This window comes from Magnolia sinica, chromosome 6 (assembly GCF_029962835.1).
Source record: "Magnolia sinica isolate HGM2019 chromosome 6, MsV1, whole genome shotgun sequence".
NCBI classification, from domain to species: domain Eukaryota; kingdom Viridiplantae; phylum Streptophyta; class Magnoliopsida; order Magnoliales; family Magnoliaceae; genus Magnolia; species Magnolia sinica.
In genome coordinates, this window is record NC_080578.1 from 28,653,552 (window position 1) to 28,680,561 (window position 27,010).

The 27,010-nt window shown below is 38.4% G+C and overlaps 1 protein-coding gene across 14 annotated transcripts; it reads left to right on the forward strand.

The window, feature by feature from the left end:
* The first annotated feature begins 397 nt into the window (after window positions 1–397).
* On the forward strand, window positions 398–26,709 carry LOC131248609 (GRF1-interacting factor 2-like). 14 transcript variants are annotated; one of them, XM_058248964.1, is made up of 7 exons: window positions 401–567; window positions 862–898; window positions 978–1,079; window positions 6,231–6,324; window positions 16,321–16,397; window positions 25,806–25,890; window positions 25,973–26,709. In XM_058248964.1, exons 3-7 carry the CDS (start codon window positions 1,048–1,050, stop codon window positions 26,435–26,437), a joined length of 753 nt encoding a protein of 250 aa, XP_058104947.1. In that variant the 5' UTR covers window positions 401–567; window positions 862–898; window positions 978–1,047; the 3' UTR covers window positions 26,438–26,709. The 14 variants fall into 14 exon arrangements, with proteins under 14 accessions (XP_058104945.1, XP_058104946.1, XP_058104947.1 ...); XM_058248965.1 differs by having other exon boundaries at window positions 889–919; window positions 968–1,079; XM_058248966.1 differs by having other exon boundaries at window positions 889–919; window positions 972–1,079.
* The last annotated feature ends 301 nt before the right edge of the window (window positions 26,710–27,010 follow it).

Here is a 27,010-nt window from a genome sequence, read left to right on the forward strand (position 1 = left end):
AGTCAACTGTTTCTGTGGTGTGGTCCATTTGAAAATTATAAATGCTTCATTTTTGGGCTCAATCCCTAAAATTATGTGGGAAAAAGGATGGACAGAGGGGATAAAATACATGAATCATGGTGGACTTAGTAGAGTTTACTAGCGTAGTGAGTTACTCACTAGGCTTCCGGAAATTAAATATTTCAGTGGATCCGTGATGTTTTTAACAGTAGGAATTTAGTTAAGATTGTTTCTTGTAGTGTGGCCCACTTGAGATTTGGATCAACTTCATTTTTTGGATCATATTCTAAAATGAGCTTTCAATGCGGATGGACGGTGTGGATGTAAGGAAAGTACAACACTGTGGGCCCTACAATTAGGCATCCGAAACCGCCCTGCCAAGCAGCCCCGTTCCGCACTCACGCGAAATAAAAAAAATGAAGGAGAGGAAAAATTAAAAAAGAAAATCAGTAAGGGTTAGGGCTTCCCTTGCCAGAGCAGAGAGAGGGAAGGAGACGCTGAGAGAGAGAGAGAGAGAGAGGGAAGGAGACGCTGAGCGAGGGAGAAGGAGACGTTGGGTCAGAGCAGGTAGGTGCACTTTCAATGCAGCTGCGTTTCCACCACCCTCTCCCAAATTCGAAATGGATAGCCGTTGCCTGTAACAAAGTAACCTGTGACTTGAAAAACACCTAATTCCTCTGTTACATTTCTTGCAATCTTACCTGATAGAAAGTTACAGGTTGAGACTTTGTTACCTGTAACATTTCTCCCCCAAACACAAACTGTAAGAAAGTCACCTGTACCTTTCTTACATTTTACACAAGTTACAGGCATCCAAACGGCCCCTAAGTGACTTACCTGCAAGTCACTTCCCACTTACAGAACTTACAAGAATCCAAACGACCCTAGGGTTTTCCTAGTAGAATCACAAGGAGCAGAAAGAGAGAGAGAGAGAGAGAGAGAGAGAGAGAGAGAGAGAGAGAGAGAGAGAGAGAGAGAGAGAGAGAGGAAGGAGGGAGATGCAGCAGCCACCGCAGATGATGCCCATGATCCCTCCTCCGTTCCCCAATGCCAACATCACAACCGAACAAATTCAAAAGGTATTGTTATTTCTAATCTAAGCTTTTCATACTACTGCTTCGCATTTTCTCATTGCGATTTTGGATTCTTGAATTAGGAATTCTTTTAACTTTATAATTAGAAAACAGTTTAACACCTCAAGAAAATAGGTGCTTTTTAGTTGCCATGCAGCCAGTTTATTTTCTAAGCTCGAATAGTTTTGTTTTTTCACAACATTGTTCGTTTATATAAAGATGAGGAGTTATTCTATTTGTATTGTGAGGAGTTATATGATACTCTAGCTTCATATGACACATGATACACAGGCACTTGAAATGGTACACGTGAAACATATTAATGCAAATTAAGTTGACTAAATTGTGCAACCAACTTGCCCTAAGTCACAGTCTGAAAATCATTATTGTTTGTACAATCCTAACCTTGGATTCGTGGACACTTGTTTTTGAAATAAGACCATTGGATATTTTTCATTTTTGACCACCCAATAAATGTCCAGCAATCTAATTATTAGACAACCAAATAAAACTAGGTTTTGGTTCAACTGGTGCCTATAGTTTGGACGGTCTATTTTGATTTATTTCTGTGCAACATATGCAATTTCTCAGTAATTTAACTGTCTGCGTAGCATCCATCACCCTCTTTGTGAGTATCAAAGTATTTCTTTTGTATTATACTATTTTGCTAATAATATCAACACTCACATGCACCGGTTTTGTTGTTTCTTAATAGATGACAAATTCATTATGCACCAAATGAACATACAGAAATGAGGATGAAGGCGAAGGATGACCCTCTCATCACCCTGCCTTGCTCGATAAGCTGACAACACTAACATAGACAAGAGATGCAAGCCAAAGAACCCATAGTGAGGCAACCAAACAAAGCTTACCCAGATCTCCCAATCCCTCATCAGAAAAGAGATTCCATGGAAATCAGGGAGCACCAACACCCATTCAATGGTTGAGGAAGCAAACGACCAAATAAGGTGATCGGAAGTAGACGCTCTTCCCTCAAAGAAACTAGCATTCCTTTCTCTCCAGAACCCTCAGCAGGATGGCAAAAGGGAACAGCTTTCTCATAGGATATCCACACGCATAGGTAGGACCTACAGACTGGCCTGCAATAACATTAAAAACAGATCTTCCAACAGCCCACAGAACTCTAAACAACTGCTAAAAGTAATCCCAAACTGCCTGTGCTGCCATGCAATACTAGGATAATTGTTCCATCTTTCCGAAGCTTTCCTACACGTAAAGCACATATTTGGAATCACCACGCTCTGCTTCTTTAAATTATCCACAGGATTTTGTTTGCTGGAGCAACTGACACAAATGGGGACTTTCCAGACATTGGCACACAGGTGACTGTAGCTACCAATGTCGCATAACTCGGATATAATCAGTTTGGAAGAGAAGGTTCCCCTTGCCTAAAACTTCATATCTTCACCTGAAAGGACGATGTTAACTTCATGGCGGGGCCCTATATGGCAGCAAAATCCCTCATTTGACCTCATTCAAACTATGTCTACGATACACTTCCCACAAAATGCAACCCCCAAAACTTCATGACACTCATCCACCATTGCCTCTTTATTCAAGAATAAGGAGAATATGGAGCAATAAGAAATTTCCAGCGCAAACTCCCCAAGCCACTCATCTTTTTGAAACAAGTTGCCATTTTCTCTACCCACAAAGACCTGTCCTTGCCTCGAACAATTGAATTTTAGATGGAATTTATCAACCCATGGAGGTGGATCTCCTACTGACCAAGTCAACAACTGTCCGCACATTTGACCTATCGTTTCTAGATATCTGCCTTGGGAACCATCCCTCATCCCCTGACCTCCGGCATCTTCGACACATCACTTCTCTCCACAGGGCCACTTGCTTGTCCCAAAACCTCCACCAACATTTTCCGAGGGACCAATTCTCTTCCCTTAACTTGCCCAACCAAAGAGCTCCTTCCCTCTTTCGCGTTTGGACTTCCTCCCATTTGATAGGGTGAAACTTGTCGCTCCTATAATTAGGAAATGAGATGGTTGAGTGTGTTAGGAAAATGGCAAAAGATGTTTTAGGAGTATTTAGAGGGGAAAACCTCTCATACAAGGAAACTTGGTAGTGGAATGAGGATGTACAAAAAGCTATTGATGAGAAACTTTCATGTTTAAAAGCGCGAGGGACTATAAATAATGGAAATTTTGAACAGTATTGAAATGCATAAAAGATTGCTGAGAAAGTGGCAATTGATTGTAAATGTGAGATCTTTACAAGAGAAGGTGAGAAAGATATTTTCGAACTTGGAAAAATGAGAGTGAGAGAGCACTAAGCATTGAGCATATAGGTATTTTCAGAGAGTGTGTGTAAATGCTTTGAATACTCCGATGGAGTACTATATCTGTTTATATATTAAATTATTAATGTTACGAGGGTTGTGTAGTAAAATAACACAACCTTTTCCCTAGCCACCTTTTTTCCTTCTCTCTCTTTGGACACTCTCTTCTACTTCCCCTACAATTTTCTTCTCAAATCTACTTCAACTTGATATTTGAGCAAGGATTCATCTTGCTATTTTGTTCCTAGCTGCCGCATTTTATTGAAGTCAGCTACCTTACGGCTGATGTCAGCATTTGTGCTATCTGTACAACTATGTAGCAAATGAAGGCTATCGTTTTGTAGATAGTGATATTAGAAGGTTTTTGGTGATTTTTGTGGATATTTTTTTGAGCAAGTTTAAGGTGAGTTTCGAAGTCCCAAGGTATTTTTCGACAATGGCCCATTTCTAGTTTTTCTAAGATTTCTTTGAATCAGATGGATTTTTCTAGGGAATGTCAGCGTAGGGTTGGTCGGTTTGACCATTATTGATTACCCCTAGGAGTTTTTTTCTTCTTCTTTTTACATAGAGATTGGATTTTCCTTGGTTTTTGGGGAGATTGGTGTCGTGGTTCAGCCGTTTCCCCCCATTTTTCGTGTGAACGCAATTAGTTTCATGGAGGGCTATTGTCCAACATCCTTTTGGGCATGTTTCTAACTTTTTCCCTGAATTTTTTGGGTTTGTTATGTGGAATTTCTGATTTTTAAATTGTGTGGGCCTTTTGCTATACACTGAAAATTGGGTGTATCCGCCATTTTGGTGTGGTTTGGGTAATTTTTATGTCTTTATATATACTTGGCCATTCTTTGCTTTCTCTTTTGACCTAATATGGAGATAAGCTCACTATTGGAGCTCTTATGGGGCCTTTTGATTGCCACACCCTGCTAATTACAGCCGTTAAGTTGAATGGGAACAATTACTTGCAATGGGTTCAATCCGTCAAGCTCTTTTTGGGAGGGTGACTTTCTTATATCTTGGATGATCCTCCAAATTCGACAAATGAAGGATTTAAAACCTGGAACAAGTTATCTTTCAAAAAAAAAAAAAAAAAAAATCTGGAACAAGGAAAATTATCAGGGTTATGGCTTGGCTTCTAAACATTATGGAGAGTACCATTAGCCATTATGTTATGTTTTTAATGTCCGGTAAGAAGATATGGGTGGGATATTATCCAAGACATGTATTCTGAAGATTGCAACATATCTAGGGTGTTTAAGTTGATTTCGAATATACATACGTTTCAACAAGAATTTAGAAGCTTGAAAGAGTATTTCACTATCTTACGTGTTATGTGGGATGAACTGGATATGTACTATCCACTCCCATCTCATTGTACTCAAGATTATGAATTCATTCAGCAATAATGTGAAGAGACTTGGATCATGTAGTTTCTCTTTGGACTCAATTCAAAATATTAGTGTTCCTGGTCAGATCATAACTATGGAGCCCTTCCCCTCTCCGCCAGTTGTTTATGCTCTTGTTCAGAGAGTGACTGTCCCGTCTTTTGTTGCTCCTGTTGCTACTGATAGATCTACATTCATAGCTGGTGAGCGTCCTTCTTCTGGTTCTAGTTCTGAGGCTTCAAGTTGGAGTGTTTCAAGTACTAGTTGTGCTCTTGGCTATGGTAGTCGAGCTAGGGGTTGAGCTCTTGATAGAGCGGTCGTGGTAATCATGTTTTTGGTGGATGTGGTTGTGATGGATCTCCTCGCACTTGTACTCATTGTGGTAGCATTCTTCATATCCTTGATTGATGTTGCGATATCGTTGGGCGCCCTTTTTGGGCTGGAGCTTATATGGTTGGTGTCATATCTCACTTGATTTTGAGAAGAATCTTTAAGTTCCTTCAGCATTGCCTCATGGGATGGCTGCTTCAGGTGACTCAATTACCATCTCTCGAGAAGCATAGGATGCATTGATGCACCGCCATTCTCGTGAACTGAACTCTTCTTCTTGTGATAGCTTAGCCTAGTCGGTACCTCACTCCATATGTCCTCCTCCTCTCCCTCCTAAGTCATCGACTCTGGAGCTACATCTCATATGACTAGTAAGCTTCATGCTTTTCAATCTTATAAACTTATTAGTCAGTATAGTTTGTTACATTTGCCGATGGTAACTAATCTTTCATCTCTGGGATTGGGCCCATCACCCATTCTCTTAACATGCAGTTATCTTCTGTCCTTCATGGTCTTTTTCCATTGAATCCATTGTTGGTTAGTTCCCTCGCTAAATCATTATAATGTTTCATAACATTCTTCCTTCCTATAATGTCTTTTAGGATCTCTGGACAAAGTAGATGATTGGTGGGGCGGTGAACTTGGCAGGATTTACTTCCTTGATGATACCCCTACCAGTCCTATGGTGCTTTGTCATTAGATAGGGAGTCTGTATCTAGACGGCATTGCCTTTTAGGCATTCATCTTTCTCAAGACTAAAACTTGTTTTTCCTTCTATTATTGCCATTAAATCATTATGTTGTGATATTTGTGAATTCTCTAAGCATCATAGAATTGTGTATCTTCCCAGTTCGACTGAGAGGAAGTCTAGACCTTTGAATTAATTCACTTTGATGTTTGGGCCTTGAACCGATTGATTATGTTTTTAGTTATAAATACTTCAGGTCTTTCATTGATGATCATTCGCGCATGACATGGATTTACCTTATGAAATTCAAACATGAAGTTTTTGATATGTTCTAGGTTGTTTACAATAAAATTGCTACTTAATTCCAATGCCCCATTGAAGTTTTTTGCTCTGACAACGAGGGTGAATATATGTCGAAAACCTTCTTGACCTTTTTGCAGAATCATGTTATTCTATATCGAATTCCTCAACAAAATGGTGTTGCAGAGAGAAAGAATCATCACATTCTTGAAGTTACATGCACCTTTGTCCTTGGTATGAATGTTTTGAAACTCATTTGGATGATGCTTTACTTAGTGTCGACTTTCTCATTAATCGAATTCCACTTAGAATTCTACTAAATAAATCTACTATTGCAATTTTATGTCCTCGTGATAAAGCCTTTCCCCTATCTCCTAAAGCCTTTGGGTATACCAATGTTGTTAAAATTGTTATCGTATCGTATAAATCAGAAAAAATTTAATACTTTAACACTATCATGACATGGTATTACTTAAAAAATTAAATGATTCTTATCTTTCCTTCTTTTTATTTTTTTTATTTTTTTTTATTTTGTCTTTCAAGAAGTTTTCCTTAAAACTCATACAAGGATCCTTTAATAATTTATATTCTTGTTACCTTTCTTGAATTTATAATCTCATTGGAAAAGCAGCATTTGATTATGTATAATGACGAAAAAAGATATTTTGATTTCTAACTATTGTTCCACAATACAAGTCAGCATGATTGTAAACATCCATAATATCATTCTAGATAAGTCATACATCAATTTGGTGTTTCGACTAGTTAAGAAGTAAGAAATCATTAAAAAAAAGCTCTGCGATTTAACATTGAAGAAAATATATATCATTTAATCTCTTATAAAGAACAAAATAAAATAACTTACCTTTTCTAAACGATTCTTTTTTCTTTTTTGAAAGGTTTTTTTCTAAATGATTCTTAAAGCCCCCATCAATTTAGAAACATAAAATGAAAGCTAAGTGAAGCTTAAAATAGAAGTAACAAGTATGATTCAAATCGTAAATCGTAGGATTCATATAAAAAAGGATTCAAATCGTTTTGCTTAAGATTCAACTCAATTCGTAAATCGTAGGATTTTGACAACATTGGGGTCTACATATTTTGTTCATAAACTTGATGGCCATAATGATAAGTTGAGTCCTCGATCCGAAAAATGTGTTTTTCTGAGATATTCATGATCCTAGAAGGGCTATGAATGATACGACTTTCTGACTCGTAAAAGTATGTGTCAGCGGATTTCACATTTTTTGAAGATGTTCCCTACTTTGCACCAAAAGGGTGTTCGCTACATAATCACCTGACTAATCGGGGGAAGTCTTTGTTAAATCAACCTTTAGCTCTTCCTATTTCCTCTCTTGATGAAGACTCCCATCCTTCTGAACCTTTGAAGCCACTACGTGTGTATTAGCGAAGGAAGAAAATCCCCACCAATCGGCCTTTTCATCTACTTCTGATGGAGATTCGGGTACTCTCTCCCCATCTTTTGATGATCTCCCTATTGCTTTACGCAAGCTTATTTGATCATGTACTTGCCATCGTATTCATCAGTATGTTTCCTTTCAGTGCTTGTCACTACCTTTTAGGTCTTTTGCTACCTCAGTCTTATCCTTCTATTTCGCAATCTCAAGGAGGCTTTTAATAGTTCTGATTGGAGGCAAGCTATGAGGGAAGAAATGCAAGCTTTTGAGCAAAATGATACATGGGAGCTAGTTCCCTTCCCCAAGTGCAAGATAGTTGGGTGCCACTTAGTCTATACTATTAAGTACTTTCTAGATGGATCAATTGACCGGTACAAGGCTTGATTAGTTGGCTAGGGCTATACTCAAACCTATGGTGTGGACTACTTCAAGACCTTCTCTCCTGTGCCTAAACTTAATTTAGTTCGTGCAGTTATCTCTTTAGCTGCAAATCTATCTTGGTTACTGTTCCAGTTGGATCTGAAGAATGCTTTCCTACATGGTGATCTTCTCGGTAAAGTTTATATGGATTAGCCATCAGGTTTTTCCTCGACCAATGGCTCACATCGGATTTGTTGTCCCAAGAAGGTTATTTATGGCCCTAAGTAGTTACCTCGGGCCTAGTTCGACAAGTTTAGTAGTGAGTTGTTAGACTTCTGCTTTATTCGTAGCCATTCGGACCTCTCTCTTCATTTGTCACCACACTAATAGGATTATAGTGTTATTAGTCCATTTAAATGATATTGTCTTAGCTGGTGATGATGTTGTGGGCATTACTGCCCTCAAATCCTTTCTTCACATATGATTTACAATCAAAGATTGGGGTACACTTTGCTACTTACTTGGTATTAAGGTTGCTAGATCCAAGTCTGGAATTGTTCTATCACAACAAAAATATGCTCTCGATCTCTTATTCGAGACCGGCACGCTTAGGTGTCGACTCATATGGATGTTGTTGAGAAACATGGTCTCGATGATGGAGACCTTTTATATGATCCTGACATGTATCGTCGCTTAGTTGGATGTCTCATTTATTTGACCATTACACAACTCGACCTGTCATTTGTGGTGGGCATCGTTAGCTAATTTATGCATGCTCCTCATAAAACCCATCTTTCTGCCGGGTATCACATCCTCTATTATCTGAAGTTGGCTCCTAGTTGAGGCTTACAATTTTAGCGAAATGGTCATCTTCAACTCTCTGGTTACTTTGATGTCGACTATGATGGTAGTTATCATGATTGACAGTTTACATATGGCTGTTGCACCTTTGTGGGTGGCAATTTGGCCACCTGGAAGAGTAATAAAGTAGTAAATGGTTGCTCGGTCCATTGTAGAGGCTGAGTATAGGGCCACGACATATGCGATGTGTGAACTCATTGCATGTCGTTATGTGAACTTGGTTTTCCTTCTTTTAGTCTCATTCCTTTGTACTGTGACAAGTAAGTTGCCATTCATATTGCTTACAATATTGTGTTTCATGGGCAAATTAAACATATTAAGATAGATCGTCACTTTATCTGTGAAAAGGTTGTTGTTAAAGAAATTTAAACTCCATTCATTCGTTTGGGGGAGTAGCTAATTGATACGTTTACTAAATCTCTTAGTTGAGACACCTTGTGTTGTTTGGTTGACAAGTTGGGCATGATTGACATCTATGCTCCTACGTAAGGGGGATTATTAAGAATATATGTATTTTAGAGTGTGTTTATATGCTTTGTATACTCTACTCGAGTAGTATATGTGTTTATATATTAATCTTGTGAGTGTTGTGTAGTAAAATAACACAACCTTTGCCCTAACCACCTTTTGCCTCCATCCTTCTATAGTTTCTCTTCTACTTCCTATACTGAGTTCTTCATGTTAGATGTATTAAGAGCGATAACTAGAGGGTACTAGTAAAAGACAATGAGATCAAGGAAAGGTGGAGAAGCTATTTTCAAAACTTGTGAAATGACAATCACTTTGAGAGCATAGGGATAGAAGGAACCATAAACTCAAATTACATCGGAGATGATAGATACTTTTGTAGCATTAGGATATTTGAAGTGAAAGCAACAATGAGAAAGATGAAAATAGGAAAGGATCTCGGACTTGATGGTATTACTGATAAAGGTTTGGAAGTGTATGGGAGATACTCGGTTTGTTTTGTTGATAAAGTTATTAAAAAATATTGTAAGATCAGAGAAAATGCCAGACGAATGGAGGAAAATTAATGTGATACCTTTTTTCTTTTTGAAAGATAATAATGTGATACTTATTTAGTAGTTATAACAATAAAGGAGACAAAGCTACACTATCATGGGATTAAACTTATGAGCCAGACTATGGGATTTTGGGGACATAATGTTGGGCAATTAAAGATATGATGAATGTGGCTAAAATGGGGATATTGAGATGGATAAATAGTAAGACGAAGAAGGACATAATTAGAAATGAATGCATTTGAGGGATTTTAGGAGTAACACCAATATGTAATAAGATGAGGGAAAGTAGACTTAGATGGTTTGGTCATGTGCAAGGAGTGAGTTGAAACAAGTTGAAGGCTCTAAAAGAGCAAGGGGAAGGCCTAAAATGACATAAATGGAGGTAGCAAGAAAAGACTTGATGACCTATGATCTAATTGAAGGTCTGGCCTTAATAGAGTGGAATGGTGGAACATGATTCATATAGCCGACCCCAAATAATTGGGATAAGGCTTAAGATGATGATGATAACTATGGCAATGCTTTCAATATCGACGATATCGGGCAATATATCCCACAACATATTATGTATCTCACCAGGGTCATACAAAACCCAAATGCAGTATTTAAAATTCTTCGTGTCGCAGAAGATATCGCATAATATCATGAAATATCGTGCCCGCCCATCCCTTTTATAAAATTCTCGATATTGATGATGTCAGTCGATATCAACTGGTATCGTATAGAAATGTGGGAAGTCCATGGCTTTCTTTAGAAAATTCAAAAAAATTCCATTCTAAATCCCTCTCTCTTTTAATTCCTCTATACTTCTAACTAGATCTATTATGAATTTTGACATTTTCTCTTGAATCCCATTTGAAGAAAAACACAAATTTTGAGCCGGAATCAAGATCCAAGTTGATTTGGGGCCGTTTTCGATTGGGTGAGCATTTTTTAGTTTCGATCCTTTCTTTTGTTGTAAAATAATGTGAAATCAATGTCAAATGGTTAGAAATCCATGATTCTTCATGTTATGTATGGAAAATCATGGATTTGGAGCTTTTGATTTTGAGATTTGAGGGAGGGGCCGATTTCTAGAAAATTGGGGAAAAATAAAAAATTTCCTAATTTCTCCCTAATCGGTTGCAATATTACTGTGCAAACACAAAATCAAACATATATGTAACCTAATCTAGTGATTCTTGGTAATTTGCGAAATTTTCGAGGATCTTTTAATATTAAAAATAATTAAAAATATTAATTTTTTTCAAAATTCCACTTTGATCAGCAGTCAATTGGCCTCCTTTTTAGAGTTTTTTTTTTTTCAAAATTCCACTCCTAATGTATACGCAGCTTTATGTGGCATGGTGTGCCATAATGACCATTATGGGGCAGTAACGGTTGTTACGTAAAGGTAACGGTGGCAACCGTTACACATTGCAAGGTTGTAATGGCCGTTACGGAAAAACATGACCTGCAACGACCGCTCCAAGCCTCGTAATGGTCTATTACACCCCTCGTAAAGGCCGTAACCAGTGTTTCATGTGTGATCGCATAAACGCTTATGCAATCATGCGATCGCAAAATCGCATACATTGGCTTCGATCGCATACGCGATGGCATACTATAGCATGCGCTGGTATAATCGCATAGCCATGGCATACTCTAGTGATTATGTGATGCATAAGCGATAAACCGAGGTTGATGACTTATGCGATTTGACAATATTGGCTGTAACGACCCATTATTGAGTCGATACAGGTTTTTCAGCTTTTTTTTTTTTTCCGATAAAAAAAGAGACTGTAATGGCTATTATAGCCTGTATCATAAAGGTAATGTTGGTGGCTGTTACGGCCACCGTTATCATTATGGAATACCTTGATGTGTGGGTCTAAGTCACAACCATACACATCATTCATAAGTATATTTTTTATTTTCTTCTTCTTTTGCTTTTGAATGTATTGCTTGTGTTTCCATACATGTCTTCTTACATTTGTAAATTATATGAATTAACTTTGAATATACTTGCATCGGTTTAGTTAGATAGTGCATGGATTACGACCCTATACCAAGGAAAAATATTATGTGCACTAGTTTTTGTGATATTTTGATTTCTAGGTGTGTAATTTTCATTTAAAAATTTGACCAATTTCCCAATGTTTTCCCATGTCTTCAAATGTTAACAATACTTTTTTTTTAATACATATAACCAATGTTTTAAATATCGTCATTGCATAATGTATCGCACCCTTGGGATACAGATACATATCGGTTATCGCATGGGATATATTGGTTGTATCGCGTAATATATCGCCGTTGTTGGGAAACATTGGAACATTGGGAAATTGGTCTAATTTTTTAATGAAACTTCAGGGATTGTTGAAAAAGACATCAATACACACTCAGAAATCAAAACATTATAAAAAAAAGTGCACATAATAGGAGTTTCCTTTTTATGGGGTCCTAATGTATGCGTTGTCCAACTGAACTGATGCAAGTATACTCAAAGTCTATTAATATAACTTATAAACGTAAGAAGACATGTATGGAAACACAAACAATACATTCAAAAGAAAAACAAGAATCACTAGATCAAGTTACATACATGTTTGATTTTTTGTTTGGATACAAAGATTGCAATAGATTTGCGAGAAATTAAGAAATTTTGATTTTTTCAATTTTCTGCAACTTGGCCCATCTCTCTAAATCTCGAAATCGAAGCTTCAAATCCATGATTTTTCATGGAAAACATGAATAATCATAGATTTATAACCATTTGACACTGATTTAACATGATTTACAACAAAAATGGATCGGAAATCGAAAATGTTCATTGGATTGAATATGTGGGATATATCGGCACTATCTACGCGTTTCGTATCGCACAGGTAAGATACAAGATATATCGTGGGATATATCGGCCAATATCGTCGATATTTAAAACACTACATATAACCACTTGACTTTTATGCTATTTCCGGAAAAACGCATGCTTTCAAAATATTTAAAGCAAAACTCCTCACCTTTGCAAATATGGAGAAAAAATTGCTTGTTTGACCTTGACCAACGCTTAATGACAAAAATGCACCCTTAAGGTGTCTAAATCTTGGGTTTGCCCCTACACCCTTTTGGTTTTACGGTTATACCCCATTGGAAGGGTGTGGGTGCGCGGAAGATTGGATGGGGCCCACCTTTATGCATGTGTGTGATTGACGCTGTCCATTCATTTTACCATCTCATTTTAGGCCATGTGCCCAAAAATGAGGCAGATCTGAAATGAAGGTGGGCCTCACGAAGATTTCAATGGTAGGCAATCTCTGGACCTTAAAATGGATCTGCCTGGTGTGGTCCACTTGAGCATTGGATCTACCTTATTTTTAGGGCCATGCCCTAAAATGGTCTGGCAAAATGAATGGATGACGTGGATTTTTCGAAACACCGTGGCGGGTCCCACTTAGCTTCTGACCCCAAATTGACAACTCATGTCACCATTTGATGTTTGAGGCCTGACCATGATTGACCCCACCATAGGTGGGGCCCACCATGATGTTTATGAGAAATCCACTTTGCCCATCCGTTTTGGTAGCTCATGTAAGACACGAGACCGAAAATTAGGTGGATCCGATGCTCAAGTGGGTCACACGACTGGAAACCATGGAAAGAGGCTGCCCACCATTCCAACCTTTTTGGGCTCCCCAGTGATTTTTATATGCAATCCAAACCATTCATAAAGTGACACAATCGTTCATAAGGTCATTCCCACTGGGATGAACCGAAAGAACAAAAATATTAGGCTGATCCAAAGCTTCTGTAATCCCACGGATGTTTGAATGGTGGGCGTACAATCTCCACTTGTTTGTCTCGTGGTCCACTTGAGCTTTAGGTCTGCCTCATTTTTGGGGTCATGTAAAATAATATGGAAAATCGATGGACGATGTGAATTTTTCACAAACACCATGGTGGACCCCACCTAGCTTCCGACCCTCGACAATGACATCCCATCTCTGTCTGGGGAGCATATTAGGTTCGATCCTGGCTTCACCCAACATGGTGCGACCCTGAAAGTAGGCCCACCTGGATGTATGTATTGTATATCCATGCCATCCGTCTGTTTTTGTAGCTCATTTTAGAATATGAACCCCAAAAATAAGCAAATTCAAATATGAGGGTAACACCATTGGAAACAGTGGTGATTGAACGCCAACCATTAAAAACTCCCTAAGGCCCACTGTAATGTATGTTTGCAATCTTGATAAGGTCACATAGACCTAGATGAAGGGAAAAAACAAATATCAGGTTGATCCCATTTTTTTGTAGTCCACAGGAAGTTTTTAATGGTCAATCTCCACTGTTTCCTGTGTTTTGGTCCACTTGAGATTCGGATCTGCTTCATTTTGGGACCATGCGCTAAAATGATATGCAAAAATGGATGGACGACGTGGATATACAACACGTACATCAAGGTGGGCCACATGGTAAGGGCCAAACTGTCTTGGTGAGGCCGGTACTGCACCTAATCCACTACCCATTCTGTGCTACAATTACAGGCTGACTTGACATTTGAATGATCTGCACCTACCGTAGGTGGGGCCCACTGTGATGTTATTGAGAAATACATCCCATCCATCCGTTTTAGCAGCTCAAGTTAAGACATGAGACCAAAAATCAGGCAGATCCAAAACGCAAGTGGCCCACACAACTGGAAACAGTGGAAAGGGGCTGCCTACCGTTCAAACTTTTCTTGGTTCTACCGTGATGTTTATATGCAATCCAAACTGTTCATAGTGGCCCAACCGTTCACAAGGTAATTCTTATTTGGATGAATCGAAAGAAAAAAAATATTAGCTTGATCTAAAGCTTTTGTGGCCCACGAACGTTTCAATGGTGGGTGTACAATATCCATTGTTTTCTTTTGTGTGGCCCACTTGAGCTTTGGATCTGCCTCATTGTTGGTCTCATGCCATAAAATAAGTTGGCAAAACATATGGACGGGGTGGATTTCTCACTCAGACCCCTGGACACTGCCAGATTACCTTTTAGACTAAGGGTAGTTTTGCCTTCTTCTTTAATACTGTTGAAGGCCTAATACGTCAGGCGTCCAAATGTCTGATGGCAGAAAACTTAGGCCCACCCCCACCCCCACCCCCCAGGCATCTAGATGTCTAACGACATAAAACTTAGGTGGTTTGCTTTAAATATTTTGAAAGCGTGCACTTTTCAAGAAATATAGCCTAAAGTTCAAACGGTTATATGGAACACGTCCCCCCCCCCCCAAGGCACTTGAACCCAAAACTTCAATGTTGAAGTGCAAAGCGGCTACCATGAGCCATGCATTGAGACCCCAACAACAATAATACATTACATGATACAACCCATTTCTCTCTCTCTCTCTCTCTCTCTCTCTCTCTCTCTCTTTTAATTTTATTTTTTTACACACTCACTCACTCACACCCACACACACTACAATGGGTACTCGAACCCATGACCTAGTGTTGAAACTCACAGAGCCTGCCACTGACCTCAGTGTGATACAACCCATTTCATTCTTCAAAAAAAAAAAAAACCCCACTATACAGCTGATATATCCCATGTGATAACTGATATGTATCTGTATCCCATGGGTGTGATACATTACGCGATAATGATATGAAAAACATTGGACGATGGAACTTTAGGAGTGTGATTGAGCAAACAAGAACCCCGTTGGTTAAGAGTGAGTTGATACAAGTTGAAAGTTCTAAAAGGGCAAGGGGAAGGCCCAAAAGGACGTGGATGGAGGTAGTAAGAAAAGTCTTGATGACCTATGGTCTAACAGAAGTTCTGGCCTGTTAAGAGTATACGGATTAGTGTACACATGCAGTGTACACAAATTTGTGTACGTATGTGGAGTACCATTTTTTCATTGAATTAGGACTAGGGGATCTAATCCTGTTTGTCTCCTCTTGTACGACTTCTCTTGTTTGTAATAAATTCTTTAAAATACAAGATTAAGGAGGGGGAGAGTGCACAAATATCTAGGAGAGGGAGAGTGCACAAATATCTCCTCGTTCGATATCTTCTTCTCCTGATTTCACATGGCAGTTGATAGAGTGGAGTGGCAGAACAAGATTCATGTAGCTGGCCCCAATTAATTGGGATAAGGCTTAGGTGGTGGTGGTGGTGGTGGTGGTGATGGTGATTATGATGATGATGAAACTTCTCTCCTTTCTACCTTCCCACAAAAAATTCCTCTGGATTTTCTCCCTTCTCTTAGCAATACTTGCTGGCATGTTAAATAAAGAAAGGTAGTAAATTCATGCTTTCTGTCTGACGTGCTGTGATTGGGTTTGGTATTTAAAGAATATGTGTGTGTGTGCATGATTTTTTTTTTTTTTTTTAACTTTGTCTAGAATCCAAAATGTGGTAGTCTTTTTGTTAGAATCTATGTCTACTCTAATATGTTTATTACTTTGTGCAGATTATCCTAGTTTCTCAACTTGCCTTTTATGGGGTTCTGTTTGATTGCTGTTTGGACCATTCATTGAAATTGGGATTGAGAGTGATATGTTCGATTGCCTAAGCTCAATATATGTTTTCTTTCCATGCAGTACCTTGATGAAAACAAGAAGCTGATTCTTGCGATTCTGGATAACCAAAACCTTGGAAAGCTGGCAGAGTGTGCCCAGTAAGTGATTGATTGACCAGTTACTCTGCATGAATGCATATTGTCAAATGGGTATGTCGGTCTTGCCCTTTACCATTTATCAGACATGTCTTCATTTTTGGCTTAGTTCTTGTGTGTTTCTATCTGCTTATACAGCATTTTAAACTTTTCCATTGATGCCTGCTGTTCTCCTTTTGTTCTTGGTGTTGCTGCCTTTGATTCAGGGGATGTTGTTCTGTTTGTATCGTGCTATATAAGTAACAATATTGTTGACATTGGGCATTTCATTCCTGACGTTTGAATTAGTGCTTGAACTTGGTTCTGTAGCAAAGCAATTTAATGAACTGTTCTCTTGAATGTGCAATTGAGATAGTGATCTCTTGTTCTTGATGCAGGAAAGCTGCGGAAAAACTAAAATTTCAGCAACTGTTGTGAGTATAGACATAAAAAACAGAATATATAATGCAGGGGCATTTTCACATTGGGCTTGAGTGGGATGGCCCGTGGGATGTAGGGGCACACTTGGGGTGGGCTGCCCGTGTGATGCGGGTTGCTCGTGTGAGGTGCTACCCATGTGATGTGGGGCCACGAAGGGGGGTTCGACCAAGGTCCTAACCCATGGAATGTGACGCCTGGGCTATGAGATAAAGTGATTAATTTGCCATGCTCTATCGTTTGAGCTTTTAGAGCAAGTGGTTAATTGTCCAGCATCAAAGTGGTATCAGAGCGGGAGGTTTCGTGTTTAAGACTCCTCATCAGGGGTGATTAATGGATGAGCATTTTCATGCAGGGCTCAAGTGGGGTGGCCTGTGGGATGCAGGGGCATACTTGGGGTGGGCGGCCTGTGTGAGGCGGGTGGCTCGTGTGAGGTGTTACCTATGTAATGTGGGGCCCATGAGGGGGGTTTTGGCGGCGGTCCTAACCCATGGGATGTGGGGCCTGGGTTATGCGATAAAGGGAGTAATTTGCCATGCTCTATCAGTTCGAGCTTTTAGTGCAAGTGGTTAATTATCCTGTATCAATATTCTAGCAATGCTTCTCACATGCTAATCTAAATGGAACCTCTGAACCTTCGTTGTCTTCAAAATGCTTGAAACCACGGATGGATGCAAAGCCTAATCAAAATAGTGGAAATAGTCTCCTTTACCCCTGTTTGTAACTAATGATCAGTCCAAACAATGAAGAAGAATGAAATGTGTGATGAGGGCTCATTGAAAGAGTTTCAGTGGAGTCTCATCACCGAAGATTGAAGAACCACAACAAAGTCTCATCTCTGGAAAAACAACAAAAGCTTTAATTTTCATTTATCTTCCTCCCAATTATAGGGGGTTGATTGAGTTGATTAAGACGTTCTTCAATGCAGATATGAGCTTGCCTCCTTAACTTGATTTTTACAAATTGGACCTTTCTCATCTCATGCTAATTGAAGTAAACATAGGCAGACATCAAGTACTTTTAAAAAATGTTTGGATCAAACGTAACAAAGAAATCCGGGATCTCCTTCATTGAATCTTTCTCCATGATCATCACATGTTTAATCAGAACTGTCCGGAAAATTCATCATGGGGAGTTGGTTCACATTACAATACCATAGGCACAGTGCCAGCAGGTTCTAATGTTCCAAACAGCTGACCCCCACCCCAAATTCACTCACCCTTTTTCCTGTGATGTTATGCTTTGGTATTGGTGGGCCTGGTTGCATCTGTTCATCTGTTCCTAGGCAATTGAATAGGAAAAGTTTTTCTTTTTCTAGAGCATGACATCGAGTTAGGATGCTGTGCATTTGGAAACCATCCTTTTCTATCAATAAGTTGGAATAGGACTGTAGGTTCAAATCAATGAAGTGTTATGTTGTCAGGGGTGTTAATGTCTTAAAACACCACCACTGACCTTCTGGTAATCTGAGAGCGGGTAAGCTCAAGTTTGGGTTAATTGCGTGACTTTTGCAGGCAATCATACAGATTCAACAAACTGATTCTTGAAAGGCAGGGTCCATAAATCACTGTCCAATTGAATCTAAATTATTAGGTGGATATCGGTACATCTACCAGCGTGTATGTGTAATTTATTGATCTAATTTTGATCTGTGGTATGTAACTTATACAAAACAATGCTCCCACATTTTTATTCTTTCATCATGTCTACCTCTTTTGCTTTCTTGGTTGATATGGATATCCTATTTGTTGCCATTTGGCCATTGTTTTCCACTGGGCATGGATGAAAACATCTTGCAACACAATATGGATTAAAACAAACAATATGTTGTTTTTGGATGTGGTAGGAAAGATACTGTATTGCCTGTAGCATCATAATGTATTGCTTGTAGCATCATTACATGCACATACAGCATGCTACTCAGATTGGCTTCCAAAGGTTAACATGACATCAAAGCATTCCTTCAGGTTTGGTCAATTATTGTTGTTGTTGTTATCATTACCAGGAACAATATTGTTATTGTTATTGTTATTGTTATTATTATTATCGTTGTTGTTGTTATTATTATTATTATTATTATTATTATTATCGTGTATTGTATATTTTATGTATTGGGAGAAGTTTCTTTCCAAGTTCTGTTTCCGAGATTGGCTCGCCTTGCTCCAAATCGCTTTGTCTATGTAGTGGTCTGTTTTTCTCTTATTGGAGGCTTGGTGGTGTGGGCTCCCCCTTGCCGCAGGAATTTATCGGAGGATGAGGTCAGTTTCTTTGTCGGCCTTCTCAATATCCTTAGAAATGCTAAGCTGGGCAATTAGGAGGATTTGATTAGTTGGGCAAGTCATCCTTCTGGGAAGTTTTCTGTTAAGTCACTCTTTGAGTTGTTTTTGGAGCCAAGATGTTGCCCCGCCATTCATCTATTTCACCACGGGTTCTATGAGGCTCTCCCTAGAGTTGTAGTTTTTCTGTGGTTGGTGTGCCACAAAAGAATCCTTATTATAGATAACCTTCAGAGAAGAGCCATGATTCTCTCCAACATATGTTTGTTGTGTATGGGCAATGAGGAGTCGATTGATCATCTATTCATTCATTGCCCCTTTATCGGGAAGGCGTGGGGCCATTTCTTATCTTTGTTTTGAACTGATTGGGTGATGCCTTCAACAGTAGAGGATCTTCTTTGGGCTTGGCACGGCAGAGGTCCGGGGAGATCAGGGAAAGCTACTTGGAAATTGCTCATTATGGCCGTGTTTTGGGCTATTTGGGGGGCTAGGAATAGATGTTTTCGGAATATTCACATGGAGACTGATGAAGTCATTAGATTGGTGAAGGAGCTTTCGGCTGATTTTCTTGTTTGAGCTTTGTTTGTATCTTTTATTCTGCTTGCTTCTTGCGGACTTTTAATAAAATAGTTCTCTCTCCAAAAAAAATAAAAAAGTATTGGGCAGTATAAAGATCTCCTTTTCTATGGGTTTTAGTTATTATCAAATAATCACCATTTCTAGGTTGTTTTGTCTTGAAAGCTTGGTTATTCATTTGATGTGAACTATTGGGAGGTACATAATTTATTCAAGAAATCTGAAACCTAGAGTTGTGGACTTACTGAGAATTGTAGCTCTGATTTCACAAGGTTTTTCTCTATGTTGAGGTATGACACTTTCACATTAGTAGGCAGGCTTTTTCTATTGGTTTGTGGAGATTGCTCATTATAGATCACATTTCAAGTTCCAACAACACCTTCCTTGGCATTGAGCACATGCCGCCTTTGTGCAACCCTCATATGCTCCATAGCCAAAATTCAATTGTTTAAGAGTATTACATTTGAAAGGGGATGCTATCAAGTTTATGACTGCTTAATTGAAGCTGTTGGAAAATGCCCATGGGGCGAAAAAGAAAAAAGAAAAAAAAAGGGTGGAGGTTTTACTGGCACATTATGCTAGCTAGCATTGGTAAAGTTGGTGTAGTTGGCAGAGATTTGATTCATAAACCAGTTCATACTTGTTGCATCCGAAGGAGGTGCATATTATTAGCAAGCAGTTGTCTTTTGCCTGGAAATGGCTTACTGACCCCTAAAAACAGCATTACAAGTGAACATATTATATATTTCCACCAAAAGTTTGCTTACAGTAGAGTTGCTTAAGGATTGCTAATTTGGAAGACAAACCTGTATTCAAAACCCATGACAACCTTGTTTATAGTTGCGCAAGGTATGAAGCGAAGTGACAACAAATTCAGGTGCAGGAGTGGTGAAGTATCCCTTCCAAAAATGTAAACAAGTATAAATAGGTAGGAAGCAGGAGCCAAGAGTGAGAGTCTGAAGTGGGGATTCAAAGCGGGAGGTGCACTTAGAAGGATCCTGCAACTAGGTCCTTGTCTCTTTGCATATGCTTTAGCTTCACTGTGCCATCGGGAAGGGATTATTCATCCCCTAAAGAATAGCATACCCAATGGCTTTATAATATATTTCATTGGATCTCTTTAAGAAAAGAGTATTACGAACTGAAAAAAAGGGAAAAAGAAAAGAGTATTACAATGTGTTAAGAGGGTTGTTGTTAGTAAGGATCTTTTGGAGGATCATTAACTCTGCAATTAACCTATGACTCTGGAGACCTGCTGAAAATCGTCCAAATCACTTGAGGAATGAGGAGTGGGTGAGTTGTTCTTTGTTTGGCTTTAGAGGTACAGGCCTAAAGAATCCTGAAAGGGGGAGATGAATTTGTTGGATGTCCACACATCTATCCTTGGGTTCTTGGAATGGATTGGTCACAGGCAAGGTTTTAATAAAACAATTATGATATACTGTATCATATCTGTATCATTTGTAAACCAGTCACCACAAAAAAAGTGCCATATCGGCTGTTATAGGCTGGTGCAGCCTGTATCGGTGCCGGTATGGCTGATACAATAAAAGATTTATTATTATTATTATTATTATTATTTTTTAATTTCTTCTCTTTGTTTTCCACTTCTTTTTTCATTTCAAAAAAGGAGGAAGCTTAGAAACTAATTTTAGACTAGGTCTAGGCCTACTTTATGCAGTGTTCGAAATATCGGTATCGCGTTACGTATTGCACCCTTGGGATATGGATGCGTATCGGTTATCGCATGAGATATATCGGTTGTTTCGCGTAATGTAACGTTGTTATTGGAAACATGAGGAAAAATTGAAAATTGGTCAAATTTTTCGATGAAATTTTAGTGATTATTAAAAAAGACATCAATACACATTGACAAATCAAAACATTACAAAAACAAGGGCAGATGATAGGTTTTCTTTGTATGAGGTCCTAATCTATGCGTTGTTTAATTGAATTGACGCAAGTATATTCATATAATTTATAAATGTGAGAAGACATTTGGAAACACAAGCAATACATTCAAAGGCAAAAGAAGAACCACTAAAGGTTACATACATGTTTGATTTTATGTTTGGACACAAATATTGCAACCGATTTGCGAGAAATTGAGAAATTATGATTTTGTTTTTTTCAATTTTCTGTAACTCGGTCCTTCTCCTCCAAATCTCGAAATTGAAGCTCCCAATCCATGATTTTTCATGCAAAACATGAAAAATCATGGATTTATAACAATTTGACATTGATTTAATATAATTTATAGAAAAAAAATGATTGAATAAAAAAAATGCTCACCGGATCGAACATGTGTGATATAACCCAATACTTATGTATTTCGTTTCGCATAGGTGAGATACAAGATATATCGTCGGATATATCGGCTGATATCATTGATATTTAAAACACTTGACTTTGAGGATCAAAATACAAGATTTGAGTGGGACTGGACAAATAAAATGGAATGGACTATTTTGGGAAATAATGGAAGAATGGGCAAACAATCACTTTTTTTTTTTCTTATTTTTTAAATTCCATTTTCTTTTTGTTTTATTTTAATGTAATGACCTCATTCCACCAAATCATGATTGATTTGTGTTCGATTTGGGCCTATTTGGTTGACTTTCAGTAGGCCAATATGATAAACAACATGCTTGTCAAAGAATAGTCTAAGTCACCATTAAATACATGTGAAAAGAAATGATAAATTATGGGTTTTTTTTTTTTTTTTTTGGTATTTCTCAATAGTTCTTTCAAGATCCTTTTGTGTGAAAAAGGAAAAAAATTTGCCCGGCGTGAACTTATATTTGCTATAGGTCCAATACACCCAATGTTTGAATTATCTCCGATATTATGAAATATCTCTGATATTATCTTTATCTCTAGCTCAACGATACTGATAACGCTGGTAGTATCAGAAATTTCAGGTATTAGCAATGTATTGCTAAGAATCTCCAACGTATTAATATCGCTATTGTAATCACCAATATTCCAGGTATTAGCAATGTATTGCTAAGAATCTCCAACGTATTAATATCGCTATTGTAATCACCAATATTTTCAACTATGTAAATTCAAGGTGTCGCTTGTATTGCCAATGCATCAATATCGCCAATGCTTCACCAATATTTTCGAATATGTAAATTCTAGGTAATGCTTGTATCGTAAGTGTATCAACGATATTTCAATAATATCGCCAACATATTGATATCATCAAAATTTTGTTTATTAGAAAAAAAAATTATTTCAAAATTTTTTTTTTCCATTGGTATAGAGTTGTATGTAGTGTTCAATTTGTCATTGATAATATTAATAATATCTCGATATTATCGATATCACGACATGCGCGATATCGAGACCACAATCGTTCGTTTCCTTTCTAATTGTTGATGATTTCTTGGTGAAATATCATGTGTTGTTGATAGTTTGCAATGTTTGGATGGTAAAATAGGCCGGATGGGATGGTTGGTTTGATTTCTTACAACAAAACATTCTTTTAAGGACCCATCAAATGGAAACTTGTTATGTATGCATTCTTTTTGCTTTTTTTTATTTATTTATTTATAAAAAAATAAAATTATTTTTTAAAATTTTAAATATGCAAATATGTACATTTTAACATCTCCTGAAGTTTCGCTGAAAATTCCACCAATTTTCCCATGTTTCCCCACATTTCCGGTTATCAGGGATATTATCGGTGATATCGATATTGTTTCCGTATCATTTTTTGGCCTGGCTAATACGCTTCCTGATAACATTATTCAAAACTTTGATTCTAGGTCTTTTTTTTTCTGAGAGAGAACTAAATTTTATTTAAAAAGGAGCTGAAGTTCAAAGGCCTACAGCTAACTAAAGCCTGAAGAGCTATAGCTAATCATCTTGGAACTTGAGAAGATGCTATGAAAGATATAGAAATAAGATTCGGGAGGGCATTCATTTTGTGATGTTAGACTGAAAATCCTGTTTGGGAAGGATACTATTGATGACGATGTGATGCTGTGGGCTGAGGGAGCTCAATATAGAGTCCAAGTGAAGGAGGTTTTGCCATTAGAGGACAGTTTTTCGGGAAATTGGTAAGGTTATATTCTGATGGGTGTTTGGAGGCGGCCATTTCTTTTAAGTTGGTGCATGCATTTGGTATAACTAATTGAAAATGTAGATGGTTGTGATGCTAGCCAAAAGCTTCAGAACAAGGGACTTCTTGAGACCTATATTTGATAGTCTCCATTTCAATTCCATCTTGCTGGAATGGTTATTTTGTTTGGAAAGAGATATGAAGGTCAAACGTGCAGTCTATGAATTGGGGGAGACAGCTCCATGGCTCTCAGTTGTTTCAGCATTGATTTATTTTATATTTTTAATTTTTAAAGAAAAAGGACCAATGTCAAAATCCAAATGAGAATAAAAGTGATGGAACTATTGGATATGAATTGATTAGCAATCAGGATGGTTATATGTACCAATTTCAGCTTGAATTCCTTTCCTTTTAGATCCAGAAAACTTGGTAAGATTCTCAATTGCAGCAGGAAAATGGATATAATAATGATAAATATGTGGAGTTAAGCCAACCTTTAGGAGTTGCACCAAAGGTCTGTAAGAATTACTCTTTTAGGGTGTGCACATCCTGATGCAGGAAATAAATAAAAATAATAATATTTATTCAATTGAAAATATCATGGCATCCCCATAATTCTTGTATATATTGGCTATATGTAGCCTTCTAAACACACACACACAAAAAAAGAAAAAAGTCTCCCAGGCTTTGATGCCTATTGGCCCACAGAATTGACTAAATTGTCTCAGAGTTGCAATAAAATTGAATAAAATAGACAACACTGAAACAAGTGGTTAAATATCCTAAATCTCCGGATGGAGCTTCTACAACCGTTCAGGATACATGGCTATATGATTTTCAAATGGAGTCGAAAATGTTGAAGCCCATTGATATGTAAAGCTCTTTAAAGACTTTTGACTGGACCTATGGTCCCCACTCTCCACATCCCAATCAGGTCACATGTGTTGGTCATCTGATTGGATTTGTGGGCTCCACAGTGCAATAAGATGGGATCTTTGGCCTAGGTTCTAATTGGTCAGCAATGGGGTGTCTAGTGTACCTTGATTGATAATGGTGGGCCCTGATCAATGATTCAATGGTTCAGCATCAAATTCTTAAAATTCCAATGAAAAGAATTGAGTTGAGCAAGAGGATAGAAAAGAACGGATGCAAGGATCTTCTGATGTCAAATTGAAAAACATGAGCAAGACCTCAATAAGCTCACTAGTAGAAGTTTATGGAGAGAACAGAGAGAAATTGAATGAAGAAAGAGTCTTAAAAAGGAAAATGATATTAGTAAAAGCTACAAAGCATATAACATTAAAATTGAGGAATCAAGAAAAAGAAAATGAAAAAAACAATGGAACAAGATTGCCCTTCCCAAAGAAGAAGAAGAAGAAGAATAAAAATGACATTTGAAGTGCAGTTACTACTGTTGGTTGCAGCTTGCTTTGTGTCGGTGAGAACCTTTGGGTGAACCTTTCCTCTTGCTGGTGAAACCTTGGAGGTCAATGGAGGGATGGAGTTACAAAAATGCATAATCTATATAGCCTTAAGTAAATAAGTTAAGTTCAAGAGACAATATTTCCTTCCACAGTTTTCTCCTTTGCTTTTAAAGACATCAAAATAAGTTAAAGACAATAAGAAAGGTTAAAAAACAAGAATAGAGAATCAGGCCTAAAGGTTTGACACCAGGGAAGTTGCCCCTTCCCTATACGTGTGCTTTTGAGTTGAATGCCTCAAATTCCTTCTACTTCTTTTTTGTTTTTAATTGGCTGTGTCAAATTCATTTGAAACACTGCTAAATGTATATTGGGTTTTGAGTTCACTGCAATTAAAATTAAATTTCTCTCCTCAGCTGGGTTTGTGTGGCAATTATCCCAAGTACTTTGCATTCCACCATGCACAAACCAAGAAGACACTGAAGCATGCACTCTCATATCATATTGTTGAGTTCCCATGATAAGGGCTTGCATCTTTCCATATATGGAGGAAAAGGTCTTACTGCCTTCTAAGAATTCTGGGAATGAAATAAATTCTCTGTTGTCACTTATCAAAACACTCACGTGATGGTTGGGGTTGTTTATCATTCAGCTTTCAAGTCAAGCTTCAACAAAATCTGATGTATCTGGCAGCCATTGCGGATGCACAACCACAAGTGCCCACAGTGCCACCTCAGGTTGGTTTCGACACTCTCAGATGGGTTAAGCTAGTTGACTGCTATCTTGAAACATTTTTCTGATGGCTGTCGACATTGGCAGATGCCTCCGCATGCTGTGATGCAACAGGGAGGGCATTTCATGCAGCATCCGCAGGTGGGGCCCCAGCCTCCCGTTTTTGCTCAGAAGGTTCCTTCGCAGTTTAACCCACAACAGATGCAGGAGCAGCAGCAGCAACAACAACATCCCTTGCATCACCAACATCCGTATTCCATCCAAGGTCAGATGGGCATGAGACCTGGCGCCAATAATGGTATTCATGCCATGCATCATGCCGAGGTGACTCCCAGTGGCAGCGGCGGGCCGACATCAACTCCGGGCTTAGGTGAGCTTGCACGTGGCGGTGCTTCCGGTAGTTCAGCTGATGGGCGTGGAGGCGAGCAAGATGCAGAGGCGGCGGCCCTGGAAGCCAGTACCGGCAATGGCACAGGAAGCACTGCTGCTGGACATGGCAGTGGTGATGCAGAACCATCATTCCTTAAAGGACCTGAAGAAGGTGGTAAGTAAGATGTGCCCCTGACAGGTAGCATGGATACTTAGCCATTGCTAGTCATGTGTGAATGCTGTTGCTGCCAGTGTGTTATCCTAATGTACTTGTGAAAATAGCTAATACATGAGCGAACAGGTTCATATTTTCGTCATCGTTTTCCTTTTTTTTTTTAGTCGTCTGTTAAAATGGTAATGCGGTAGATGTGTGATCATTCATATTAGGCTTGAATCACTTCATCTGTACAAAGTTGATCAAACAAGAATGAAGATGCTTGTATGGCATAGCTGCAGAGGTCGTAGTTATGCGTAGTCTTTCCTGTTTCAATGCTATAAAAGGTAAACAAGTATCATAAAAAAAGAAGCAAGGGAGCATTCGGGCATGGGTGTGCATGGCAGCCCTCCCTCCCTCCGTTGCTCCAGTCTCTCCATTTTCTTCATAATTTCTCCGAGTTCAACAAAGAAACTCCTAAGTAACTGCTTGGAATGAGAAAAAAAAAACTGCCCATAAATGGTCGCTTGGGATGAGATACTGAGAAAACCATGGCTTGGATCCAGCAGACTGCTCAATTATGGGTTACTATATGGTCGCCA

What these genes read in the sequence shown, in the direction of transcription:
- LOC131248609 (XM_058248962.1), top strand. Translation starts at nt 1,048, where the DNA reads ATGCCAACATCACAACCGAACAAATTCAAAAG. An exon ending in TACATGCACCTTTGTCCTTG is followed by an intron (nt 6,325 to 16,320) that starts GTATGAATGTTT and finishes CTTTCCATGCAG; the next exon opens with TACCTTGATGAAAACAAGAA. An exon ending in TGCCCACAGTGCCACCTCAG is followed by an intron (nt 25,891 to 25,972) that starts GTTGGTTTCGAC and finishes CGACATTGGCAG; the next exon opens with ATGCCTCCGCATGCTGTGAT.